Raw genomic sequence first — 13881 nt, forward strand, 5'->3', positions numbered from 1 at the left:
TTGAACTTATTTGGCAGTTAATCTGAGCTCATTCCTAGTGACTACCACTCATTATTAAGTGCCACCTGTAACTTGGGTGATACTACTGAGCTCTCTTTGATTAATTACAGACAGAGCTATCTAGAAAGTTCAGAAACATGATAAAACTGAAACTTAGCTTCTAAATTCAAATGTCCCGCTTTCTGTTCCCTCAATTGAGAAATCATTTTTTAAAAATCCATTCAGAAGTGTTAAGAAAGGCCTTACACCATATATAAAAATTAAATCAAAATGGATCAAAGACCTAAACATAAGAGCTAAAACTATAAAACTCTTAGAAGAAAACAGGGGAAAAGTTTCATGACACTGGATTTGGCAATTATTTCTTGGTCATGACACTAAAAGCACAGGAAACTGAAGAAAAAATAGATATATTGGACTACATCAAAATTAAAATTTTTTGTGCATCCAAGGATATTATCTAGAGAGTGAAAAGACAACCCACAGAATGCAAGAGAATATTTGTAAATCATATATCTGATAAGTGATTGATATCCAGAATACATAAAGAACTCCTATAACTCAACAACAACAACAAACAACCAGGTTAAAAAGTGGGCAAACGACTTGAGTAGACATTTCTCCAAAGAAGATACATAAATTACCAATAAGCACATGAAAAGATGCTCAACATCACTAATCATTAGGGAATGTTCACATCCATTAGGATGGCAATTAAAAAAAAAAAAAGGAAGGAAGGAAGGAAATAGCAGATGTTGATGAGGATGTGCAGAAATTAGAACCCTCACACATTGCTCGAAAGGATATAAAGTGGTTGCAGCCACTGTGGAAAACAGTTTTGCAGTTCCTCAAAAACATAAACATAAAATTACCATATGCTCTCACAATTCTACTCCTAGGTATACACCCTATGCAGGGACTCAAACTGATATTTGTACACCATGTCCACAGTAACATTATTCACAAAAACCAAAAGATGGAAACAACTCAAATGTCCATCAACAGATTAATGGATAAATAAAATGTGGTATATACATACAGTGAAATATTATTCAGCCTTAAAAAGCATTGAAATTCTGAGACAATACTACAAAACGGATGACTCAAGACACTATGCAAAGCGAAATAAGCCAGACACAAAAGGGCAATTATTGTGTGATTCCACTTACATGAGGTACCTAGTAGAACAGGTAAATTCAAAGACACCGAAGGTAGATGAGAATGAGAGAGGCCAGAGAGAGGTGAGAATGGGGAGTTATTGTTTAATGGGTGCAGAGTTCCTGTTTGGGATAATAAAAAAGTTCTAGACATAGAGAGTGGTGATGGTTACACAACATTGTGAATATACTTAATACCACTGAACTATACACTTAAAAATGGTTAAATGGTAAATTTTATGTATGTATAGTTTACATAATAAAAAAAAGTGCTAAGAATGGGCTTGGGTCAGAGGTCTTCATCTTGGCAGTAGAGGAGTAGCATACATGGAATGAAGCCCACAGCCCACTAGCCAGTACACAAATACTAGACAAACACAAGCAGTTTCAACATTTCTGGGCAGGATACACTGTCACCCTGAGTTTAGCACAAAAATTGTTTCCAAATCCTTTTAAGGCTTGGTTTCCTGGCTTCCTCTCAAGCACCCCAACTGTCCACAAGAATAGAACCAAAGAGCCTGAATGGTAACAATCTGAAAGAACTCCAACACCAGGGGCTGCCTGTTGGCAGGATATTAGTCAGAAGCCAAGGACTTCAGCTGTGCTAAAGCCCTGTTCTCACAGGTGCAACGAGTTTGCAAAGACAAACACTCATATCTCTACCTCTTTAAATCTTTATATTGAAGCATAATATACATACAGAAAAGGGTACATCATAAGAAACAATGACTTTTTTTTAAAGCCTGTTAGGTAAAATTTAAGCTCAATAATCTCAAACGCATCTCTTCATAAACTGGGGGTTTTTAAATAAAATTACTTCAGCACAAAAGCATTTTCTTAACTGCCAAATGTTAATTTCTTTTGATTTACTTTTTTCCCCAGTGGAAGGGCTGGGGAAAAACTCAAGCTGTGTATTAGACGGCTAATTTATCAATAAGACTGTTAAACAAAGACTAGAGTTACCAATTTACACTAACATATTCATGCAAAAAAAGAGTTATCCCCAATTCCTCACTTTCTTTCATTTTCTACATCCCTTCCAACCCATCCCAAAGCAACTCATCTACAATACATTAAAATGTTTCTTCTATCTGCTCACTTCTCTCCACATTGACTGTTAAAATTATCTCCATCTTCTTGGCTAATATTATATTACCTGGACCAGTACCATAGCGCCCTCTAAGTGTTCTCTTGGCTTCACTTTTTTCCCTTTTGGCACAATAATGGTTTGTATTATCTCTGGGCTTGCCACATTTTTTTTTAAATTTATTGTATTTATTTATTTTTGGCTGCATTGCTGTGCGTGGGCTTTCTCTAGTTGCGGCGAGTGGGGGCTACTCTTCCTTGCGGTGCGTGGGCTTCTCTCATTGCAGTGGTTTCTCTTGTTGCGGAGCACGGGCTCTAGGCGCGCGGGCTTCAGTAGTTGTGGCACACGAGCTCCAGAGAGCAGGCTCAGTAGTTGTGGCGCACGGGCTTAGCTGCTCCGTGGCATGTGGGATCTTCCCAGACCAGGGATTGAACCCCGTGTCCCCTGCATTGGCAGGCAGATTCTTAACCACTGCGCCACCAGGGAAGCCCCTGGGCTTGCCAAATTTTGAAACATGCTACAATAAAATTTAAAAAGGAAGGAGATTGTCATAATTGTGGAAAAGAGGTAAAAATGTGGAATGAAGATTGTCAGAAGTCCACGTAACCCCATTTTGAAGTGGAGTATTAATTTTGGCTCTGTTCATTCTATATACCTAATCTTGCTAACAGAATGAAGGATGAAGTTTTGGGGTTTTTCTGTTTTTACCTTGAGACCACATTTTACCTAACTACTACCACACAGAGATTTGTAAGCAAAAGAGAATAGATTTTAACGTGCAAAAAAACAGTTCCAACCATAGTGATTTTTTTTAATGAGTTCTCGGTATCATGGCTTCACTCTTGATTATATTATTCATCCTTCACACATGAATCAGGGATCCTATGAGGACATAAATCACATTGCATCAGTCCCTTATTTGAAGCCCTCCAATGGTCTCCTATTATACTTAGAATAAAATTCAGATTTCCTACCAAGGCCAACTTCTTGCCTTTGCTGTTCCCTCTGCATGTATTTTGTGCTCTCAGATCAGCTTGCCTCCTTAGAGAAGACTTCCCTCTCTCAAACGAAAGCAAAAGCCCTTTTCTAAAGGCTTTTAAATAATTTTTAAAATCTCCTCCAGTGAGTCTGATACCCAGTGATGCTGAGAACCACTGTAGTAAATGAGTCTTGCTTTTGCTTACAATGATTTTTCTGCCAATTTACTTCTTGATACCTGTTACCACCTGCGGTTTAAGAAACTGGAAAACTAACATGTAGGAAGTGGAGGAAGGAAAGAAGGGAGGGAGGGAGGGAGGAGAAAGAGAGAGAGAGGAAGAGAGGAAGGGGAGGGAGAGGGAGGGAAGGAGAGCGGGAGAGGGAGGGAAGGAGGGAGGGAGGGAGGGAGGAAGAAAGAGAGAGAAGGAGAGAAAGAAAGGAAAGAAAGAGAGAGGGAGAGAGGGAGGAGGAAGGGAGGAAAGAAGGGAAGAAGAAAGGAAGGAAGGAAGGAAGGGAGGAAGGGAAGGACAACCTGTACTAATCCAGTGCCAAAGGTCACACCTATGTGCTAAACACAAGGGTTATGTTCATAAACTCTAGAGAAGTCACACTACCTGTACCAACTTATTTTGTTTTTCTTAGTTCATGACATTTAACTCTGAATCAGAGTTGAAATCAGAGAAACCAAATGCAAATGTACCTCCTTAGAGCTGCCTTCCTCAGCTTCCTGGGTAAAGAGAGCCATTTCCTCTTCTGAGCTTTGATAAGGCTCTTCTGTCTCTGATACACTTTCTTACACTAATTACTACTATTTTTTGTTTACTGTCAGCTCCTTAGGATAAGAGACTTGGCCGTACTGTTCACTGATACATCCTCAACACCTACACAGTGCATGATACATGGTAGATGCTTAGTAAAATAGTGAATTATATGATTCATTTATTCATTCAACAACTATTTCCTGAATATCATGTGCCAAGCAGCATCCTAGACTTTGAGAATACAGCTGTGAACAAAACAGCAATAATCCTCACCCCATTACATGCTAATGTGGAGCACACACAAGATTAATAATTACAATAAAATATACAGCATGGCAGATAGTAATAAGTGCCAAGAAGAAAAAACAATGCAGAAAAAACTAATCTATGATGATAAAAGATAGATCAGTGGTTGTCTAGGAACTGTGCTGGAGAGAGAGAGATGGATTGTAGAGGGGAAGAAGGAGACTTTTAAGGGATGATGAACACATTCTGTCACTTGACTGCCATGGTGGTTCCACAAGTGTATATACCAGCCAAAATTAATCAAATTGGACACTTCAAATGGATACAGTTTATTGTATGGAAATTATAGCTCAATAAAGTTTTCAAAAATTAAAGCAGAGGGCTTCCCTGGTGGCGCAGTGGTTGAGAATCTGCCTGCCAATGCAGGGCACATGGGTTCGAGCCCTGGTCTGGGAAGATCCCACATGCCGTGGAGCAACTAGGCCCGTGAGCCACAACTACTGAGCCTGCACGTCTGGAGCCTGTGCTCCGCAACAAGAGAGGCCGCGATAGTGAGAGGCCCGCGCACCACGATGAAGAGTGGCCCCCGCTTGCCACAACTAGAGGAAGCCCTCACACAGAAACGAAGACCCACCACAGCCATAAATAAATAAATTAATTAATTAAAAAAAAAAATTAAAGCAGAAAGTAGAGGACTAAACTTTTAGAGAGGTGGTCGGTGAAAGCGTTATTGAGAAGATGAATTTTTTAAAAAAGACCTCAGGAAAGTGAAAAGGCTAACTCTATAAATATCTGAGTGAAGACCAATCCAGAGAGAGGGAACAGCAAATGCACAGACCCTAAAGAGGTAGCACGCTTAGCACGATCCATGAATCAGCAATCAGCATGGGTCTAGCTAGAGCAGACTGAGCAAGGGAGAAAGCTATTAATCTGATTGTGAAAGGAAGCCCCTAGAGTGAGATGAGAGCCATGAATACATTAACTGACTTAGGCTTTAACAGAGTCACTCTGTTGACACACTGCTGTGTGTTGAGAATAGGCTAAAGAGCAGATGCAGAGAGGTCAGTTAGGAGGATGTTATTATAATCTAGGAGAGAAGTAATGGTGATCTGAACAGAGTAGAGGGGAGTAGTGAAAAGTAATCAAATTAAACCCAACAAGATTTGATGATGGACTAGATGCGGGCATGAGAAAAAGAGGATATGAACCGGAAGAATGGAGGTACCACTGACTGAGATGATAAAAAAATATAGAAGGAACAAATATGGGAGGCAAAGAAGGAACTTAGTCTGGGGCATATTCAATTTTTTGATACCTTTTTCACATTTAAATAGAGTTCTCGAGTATGTCATAAGTATATACCTGGAATTTAATGGAGAAATCCAGTTTGGAGATATAAATTTGGGAGTTGTTAGGCTATAGATAGTATTTAAATCCATAGAACTGGGACTTCCCTGGTGGCGCAGTGGTTAAGAATCCGCCTTCCGATGCAGGGGATACAGGTTCGAGCCCTGGTCTGGGAAGATCCCACATGCCGCAGAGCACTTAAGCCCGTGTGCCACAACTACTGAGCCTGCGCTCTAGAACCTGAGAGCCACAACTACTGAAGCCCACGCACCTAGAGCCCGTGCTCCACTACAAGAGAAGCCACCACAATGAGAAGCCCACGCACCGCAACAAAGAGTAGCCCCCACTTGCCGCAACTAGAGAAAGCTCGCGCGCAGCAATGAAGACCCAATGTAGCCAAAAATATATAAATAAAATAAATTAAAACAAACAAACAAACAAAAAACTAAATGAGATCACCTAGGAAGTGTGTTGTAGATAGGGAAGAAAACAGGACCAAAGACTTAAGCCCAGGGACACTCCAACATTGAGAAGTGGGGTAAATGAGAAAGAACCAGCAAAAAAAAAAGATATGAAAAGGGAAAAAAAAGGAACGGACTAGAAAATTAGGGGGAAAATTAGGCAAATGTGGTGTCCTGGAAGACAAGTGTTTCAAAGAAAAGAGAAGTCAAGTATGTCAAATGTTGCTCATGGATCAAGTCTCAAAAGGCTGTCATTTAAGACCAAAATAAATGCAAAATCATTACATAAATTTTTGAACAGAGGCTTGGTTAAGAAAACCAAGCATATTAATAGTAGAGCATTCTAATCTTAATACATCAAAAATATTAAGTACCACTTATTATTACACAATTCTTACATAAAACATACCCCCAAATGTCTTTTTAATGGGTAAATTATCAACTACTGAAAAGTTCTGATTTTAATGGTTTCAAAACTAGATGACCACTTACATTTTTTCCCCACTAGCTATTACCTATTCTCTGTTATGTAAATAATCATTCTAATTAGTAACGTTAAAAGTTTTTTAGCATCTTTTTCTCTTTTGTAAAACATTTCCTTCTGTACAAGGTGTTTTTTGTAAATAGCTAATTCAGAGTTAGTCAGAATTTAAATATTAAGTTGTGGATCCCCATGTTTGTTTTTTAGCAAAAATGAACACAATGAAAATCACAATGGCTTTCGAGGAGGACCAAATTTTTTATTCTATTTATTTTCTGTGTTGTTATAGACTTTAGGCACTGTCCTACAAATTATATCTTGGAACTGTAAGTTTAGGACCACAACTTTAGAAAACAAACTATTATGAAACACATCTTCGAGCTACAAAAAAGGGTTGACCCATTCAGAATTAAAGTTTAAATAAACTCAATGTTCAAAACCTGATATAAAATATAAAATGGAAAATTCCTTTATTTAAAAAAAAAGTGGGACTTCCCTGGTGGTGCAGAGGCTAGGACTCCGTGCTCCCAATGCAGGGGGCCTGAGTTCGATCCCTGGTCAGGGAACTAGATCCCACACGCATGCCGCAACTAAGAGTTTGCATGCCGCAGCTTAGGAGTCCGCCTGTAGCAACTAAGAACCGGTGCAACCGAAGAAATAAATAAATTAAAAAAAAAAAAAAGTATTCTAAACTGATTTAAGCATCCTCAAGCTGTTAAATTTCATCAATCGTACTGACAAAGGGTGGTTTGTTTATTAGATTAGCTTGACTAATTTCTCTGGAGGCTTTCCTTTATTACATTGTTAAAAGTGAAAATCCAACCTTAAAAACAAGAATTATCAGAAATAGACCAAGCATTACAGCGTGTATAACCAAATAAGATTATCTAAACTTTCCTCCATAACTACTGAGAATAAAGCAACATGATCTCAAAATGGTGAATAAGTGTTAATAAAATAAAATGGCATTTTATTTACTCTCTATATCCCATCTTTACAAATTTTCCCATATATTGGTACACATATAGATGTATGTATGTATGTAAGAGAGAAAGGGCATGAGAAAGAGAATGTGCTTTAAACTTTGCTTCTTCTATGACACAAAGCAGGGAGTTGTGGTGGCTCTGCTCCGGCTTATGAAGCTACAATGCTACGTAAGAGAGCTCAGCATAAACTGATTATTAATCACAGGTTTTAGCAGGTTCTTATTCCTTACCACCAGAATTATACAAGGAGATCAGTGTACCTTGTTGTAGAAGGAATTGTGGAAATTAAAAATAAGTGATTACTTTCTTTTGAGATTAGATGTTTACCTATGTTTTGGACAAAATGCTGGCCTTTTAATCCAGAGCCTAACCTGTCTTGATCCTAGAAATCAGAGTGTGTTTACCATTGCATATACTCTTTTTTTTTTTTTAACCATTGTATATAGTCTCTTGATATGTGATATTCTCTTATCTAACTGCTTGAAAATGACAGAATTGAGCATATGATGAGTTGGCCAGAAAAAAATTATATCAGTAAAGGTAAATTCTATCTTCTTCCCTGTGTCTGCTGAAAACACAACCCAAAACTAGAGGAGTTTTGGTACACTAAAACTTAAGTCTAGAAAGGGCAATAACATTATTCATTGTTTTAAAAAGACAATATGGACTTCCCTGGTGGTCCAGTGGGTAAGACTCTGCACTCCCAATGCAGGGGGCCTGGGTTCGATCCCTGGTTGGGGAACTAGATCCCATATGCATGCCGCAACTAAGAGTTCACATGCCACAATTAAAGATCCTGCGTGCCGCAACTATGACCAGTGCAGCCAAAATAAATAAATATTTTTAAAAAATAAAAATAAAAAGACAATAAAGAAACGGAGATTTATATTTCAGGATCTCTACAGGCAGGGAATCTCTAAATGCTCATTTAAGAACAATTCAGCAGAAGAAAGAAGAAATAATTTACTACTAAATGGTTTAACACAGAAGCTGTGGCTAAATGTTTCCTCACAAAACATCTTATTGGTTTTGAAAAACAAGAAGTCACAAAAGAAAAACCAACATGTCTTTATAAAATGCCAAAATTCAGTCTCAAAAAAAGAGAAATAACCATGTATGAGACTCTACTAAGCATATAAATTATTTCCCCAAAAGTTACCGTTTAAAAAAAGAAAACACTCTATGAGAATTTCTATTTAAGTTCCAGGAATGGAAAACACAACAGTGGTATTAATGAAGTAAGCAGAACAATAAAACTTTCCTAAAGACACATGCCAGATTCCAACAGTCCTCAAGGCTTAGGTCCCTCAGTGATTTATGATCAAATATGAAAGGATCACAATTATATGAGTAAAACACTGATGTTCTTCCCTTTGGACATGAAATGTTCACCGCAGAGTTTTCTGTGTACTTTTATAACTGAATTCATGTTTTACTCTTGCAAAAATTTTATTTCTGTTGAAGAAAAACATTCACTACAAGAAAGGTATTTAGCTCACTAGTGCATAGTCATTTTCTCTAGCTTTACATATTTCCATAAATATATACTGCCTTAGTTACTTCTCTATTACTTTGGCTTCCTCATATCCCAAAGGCATTATATATTGTGGTTAATAAGGAAAAAAAGTTAATGCGTGCACTTGGCTGCCAATTGTCAAATGCACTTTTTGGACCAAAGAAAGAAGTAATGCAGACAAACTGAGCAGGAGAGAGAAATTTAAAAAGAGAGGGAAAGACAGAAAAAACCTACCACATCTAGTGTCTGAATAAATAGTCCCCAAGCACTTCACAAATTATGGCAAGTAGAAGTAATATGCCAACATATACTGAATTCTCACTGTAAAAATTTAATACCAAGCTATATTAACATTTCAAATCAGAGTAGTTGGCACCTTTAACACAGTGGTTCTCAACCTTGGATGAATACTGAAATCACCAGTTTTTAGTTGTTGTAGTGTTCTTTTTTTTTTGGCCACGCCGCGTGGCATGTGGGATCTTAGTTCCCCGACCAGGGATCGAACCCGTGCCCCCTGCAGTAGAAGCGTGGAGTCTTAACCACTGGACCACCAGGTAAGTCCCCCCACCCTTGTTTTTTTTTTAAATCACCAGTTTTAAAGAATACTGATGCCCAGGTCCCATCCCCACAGATTCTTACTTAATTGGTCTGAAGTATGTCCAGAGCATGAAAATTTTTAAAGCTCCAAAAGTGATTCTTATGTGCAGCCATGATTGAGAACCACTGATTTAAAATGACATAAATTGAAGACAGTAATTTAGTTGTTGGGGTACATGGACACACACACCCCAGAGTTCAAAAAACTTGGTCATTCTTCTTAGAAGCAACCTCTTAATATCCTAGAATCATTAATTCTCTCACAAGCTCATCCAATGACAGCAGTGTAAAAATAACTTTGCCTTTGTTGCCTATATGTGTTCTAAAAACTGGTAAGTTGATTTAGTAGAGTATTTCATAAATAACATTCACCTAGAAGCTGACAGAAGTACTAACCAAGGATCCAGGCCTCACAAAAACATTTCCGGTAGGATCTGGGTTGTATATTTTACTGCCAGCCTAGGTTCTATTACAGTTTACTTCTTTCTTTACAACTTTTCTTGATTTAAGAATATATTTGCGTTCAAAGGATTTTGTGGGTTAAAGTGCATTTTCAATCCTTTTCACAGTGACCATTTTCTTTACAAACTTTGAAGTATAAGTAATGTACAATAAACTGCATATCTAAAGCATGCAATTTCATAAGTTTTGACAAACATATATTTACATCCATAAAACAGCTGCCACAATGAACATAAACATTTTTTTCCCCACTTAAAAATTTTCATGCACCCCTCTGTAATCTAATCTATCCCTCCCTCTACTCTTATGCCCAGGCATCTGCTTTCTGTCACTATAGATTACGTTGCATTTTCTAGGATTTTATATGAGTAGAATCATACATTATGTTAAAAAAAGTTTTTATCTGGCTTATTTCACTCAGCAAATGATTTTGAGATTCAACCATTTTGTTGCATATATAAAAAGTTCTTTCCTTCTTATTACTGAGTGATATTCCTATCAACGCTCATGATTACCACATTGTATAACCAACATGTTTTATAACCAACATGTTTTCTTGGCACAGACTATTGTGAGAAGCTAACAAAAGCTCCTAGATGTTGGTGTCAATGGTTTTTGGAAAAACTAAGTCTGGTTATCCCCATTTTACTTTTTTTATTTTTATTTAATTTTATTTATTTATTTATTTATTTATGGCTGCACTGCGTCTTTGTTGCTGCGCTTGGGCTTTCTCTAGTTGCAGACAGCGGGGGCTACTCTTCGTTGCGGTGGATGGGACTCTCACTGTGGTGGCTTCTCTTGTTGCAGAGCACAGACTCTAGGCATGTGGGCTTCAGTAGTTGTGGCTCGCAGGCTCTAAAGCACAGACTCAGTAGCTGTGGCGCATGGGCTTAGTTACTCTGCGGCATGTGGGATCTTCCCGGACCAGGGCTCGAACCTGTGTCCCCTGCATTGGCAGGCAGATTCCCAACCACTGAGCCACCAGGGAAGCCCTGATCCCCATTTTAGTTCTCACTTTACCACTTATCAGCTATGTTTGAAGCAAGTCACTTATCTGTCTCATACACCTTCTCTGGAAAATGAGGATATACCACCTCACCTATGTAATTCACCTTAGATGAGTGCTTAAGGACTCTCTGACTTCTAAGACCTACTGATTCTATTGAAATAGGTAAACCTTCTAGAAAGATAGGAGTGCCCATTTGTTTATATATTGTCTGTGGCTGCTTTTGAGCTGCACCAAGAATGATGAGTACTTGTGACAGAAACTGTATAGCTGTCAAGCATAAAATATCTGTCCTCTCAAAAAAAAGTTTACCAACTTGTTCTAAGTAATCATGAAATGTTCCTCAAGCTAGCTAAAAAATCATGTGTAGTGATATTTAGATTTACTGATTGACAAAAACACATTCTACTGTTCTAAAAAAAAAATGTTTTTTCTTGTTACTTTAGCTAACAAAATGAAAGAAAAACCATAGGAACTTAAAAATAGATTTTTAGGGCTTCCCTGGTGGCGCAGTGGTTGAGAATCTGCCTGCCGATGCAGGGGACACGGGTTCGAGCCTTGATCTGGGAAGATCCCACATGCCGCGGAGCAACTGGGCCCGTGAGCCACAACTACTGAGCCTGCGCGTCTGGAGCCTGTGCTCCTCAACAAGAGAGGCTGCGATAGTGAGAGGCCCGCGCACAGCAATGAAGAATGACCCCCGCTTGCCGCAACTAGAGAAAGCCCTCACACAGAAACGAAGACCCAACACAGCCAAAAATAAATAAATAAATTTATTTAAAAAAAAAAAAAATAGATTTTTAAAATCCCTGGGTCAGTACCCAATAAATTCAGATGGTATATAAGTTACTAAAATCAAAAGGCACATTCAAGAAATATTAGGAAAATATCGAGTTAAAGAAATACTATAATAGTTTTCTAGGAAAGTCAAAGAGGATATGTATGTTTTCATATTCCTGCCCAAATGATAAATACTTGACAAAATGAAATAATCACTACTGCCAGAATGAAAAATGAACAGCCTATAAAAATGGCTGGTGAAACTTAGATATCCAAGAATACTTTCTGCACCTTTCTGTCAGATTTCTGGTCTAGGAATAATAGGAGGAAGGCTGTATAACACAGTGGTTAAGAAAATGGACTTTAGGATCAGAGAAACCAAAGTCAGTAAAGGCAATTAGCACTACTGAAAAATAACTGAATAAAAGGTCCTCAAATTATATTTTGAAAAAGAACAATTTTTTAAAAGGCATTATCTTTTAAATTAAAATTAAAGTCATTAGGGAACTACAAATACTGGAAAAACACTAAGAAACTCAAGAAGGGATTATGTGAGGAAACCTGCCAGCTAAACAAATGCTCTCATCATTAGAAGAAAAGATATAAATTTCTATTATAGGATGTAATAGAACCACTTATTTGATTATTTATCTGAAAATAAATCTGGTTAACTAATTCAGTGATCTGGATTTTCTCTTCCTAATTACAAGTTGCTGCTTTTTTTTTTTCCCAAAAGACATATACCAGGTCATTAAAAGTCTGATCTGGCAGTCATCTGGAGTACAAACTGAAGACTTCAAAGAAAAACCATGTAGATGTCTGCTATAAGGACATTGGAAACTGCAAGGAAAGCAGTACTGTTTTGTAAATAATCAAGATCAATTAAAAACAATTTGTAGGCTCAAGGACAGAAATAGTATACTTTAGGGTCTTTAGGAACAACACAATGTTGTAATTAAAATACATTGCTGGGACTTCCCTGGTGGTGCAGTGGTTAAGAATCCACCTGCCAGTGCAGGGGACACGGGTTCGAGCCCTGGTCCAGGAAGATCCCACATGCCGCAGAGCAACTGAGCCTGCGAGCCACAGCTACTGAAGCCCACATGCCTAGAGCCTGTGCTCCACAACAAGAGAAGCCACCACAATGAGAAGCCCGCTCACCGCAACTAGAAAAAGCCCGCACGCAGCAATGAAGAGCCAATGCAGCCAAAAATAAATAAATAAATAAAAATAAATTTATTAAAAAAAAAACACATTGCCTCCTATACCTGAATGCCTATAAAGATGAGTTTTGTGAGATAGGTTTGTTCTATGTTGTTTAATCTCAATTCCTGGTCTTTACTTAGCATCTTTAGCATTGCCTTGGAGATTCTGACCAAACGCCATGAACTCAGATCTAACCAAAAGGGAACAGTGGCCAACTTCTGTGCAATCACCTTATTGACCCATTTTGTTCTTTTGAGATAGCTGCCGGAGGCTGGTTTTCAGACTCTATCCACAGTTGGGAATATCCAGACTTTCAGATGATTCTATCTTTGAAAAGGGATTCTGAAAACCAGAATCTTTTCCTGTTATCATTATCTCTGCAAACAAAGACTGTTACATAACATCATTCTGAATGTATGGCTAATATGTAATGGAAAATACAGTTTACAAAGGGAAATTGAAATTGAACTCACCTGTCCACTTTTCCCTATTTCCAGCTCCATTATGGCAACAGGAGTGTGCATTTGAGCTGAGTGTCTTGACTGCGATTTGCCATCAACTCTCCAGCTCAAGCCCCGAAGCCCACTGTCCCAGCGGCTCTGGTTCATGAGGCTCTCTCGGATTTTTGTCTTATGGCTCTTCCAGAATTTGGAAATGACAGCAGCTTGGTCAGATGTGATCCCGCCTTGCTTTTTGGTTTGAGCAGTCAAGAATGCCTCCAGCTGGTTGAAATCCATGTCTGCAGATGCAATAGACTATAATGACAGAAAAAATAACAAATATGAATTTGGTAGATAATTAGAAAAAGAT

At 38.2% G+C, this 13881-nt stretch overlaps 1 protein-coding gene and 1 long non-coding RNA gene across 5 annotated transcripts in view; one reads left to right on the forward strand and one right to left on the reverse strand.

The window, feature by feature from the left end:
- The window catches only part of LOC309612544, a 513150-nt gene that overhangs the window by 462039 nt on the left and 37230 nt on the right, over positions 1-13881 (forward strand). The gene's annotated exons all lie outside the window — the stretch shown is intronic.
- Positions 1-13881, reverse strand: part of COMMD1 (copper metabolism domain containing 1) — a 145364-nt gene that overhangs the window by 64210 nt on the left and 67273 nt on the right. For all 4 annotated transcript variants that reach the window (XR_014235128.1, XR_014235129.1, XR_014235130.1 and 1 more), the window contains exon 2: positions 13545-13826. Coding sequence is in view for 1 of the 4 variants with exons in the window: in XM_082358349.1 (XP_082214475.1) it covers positions 13545-13826 (282 nt within the window). In the remaining 3 variants the exon portion in view is untranslated. The remainder of the gene's footprint in view (positions 1-13544; positions 13827-13881) is intronic.

This window comes from Balaenoptera borealis (assembly GCF_965194805.1).
Source record: "Balaenoptera borealis genome assembly, chromosome: 15".
Lineage (NCBI taxonomy): Eukaryota > Metazoa > Chordata > Mammalia > Artiodactyla > Balaenopteridae > Balaenoptera > Balaenoptera borealis.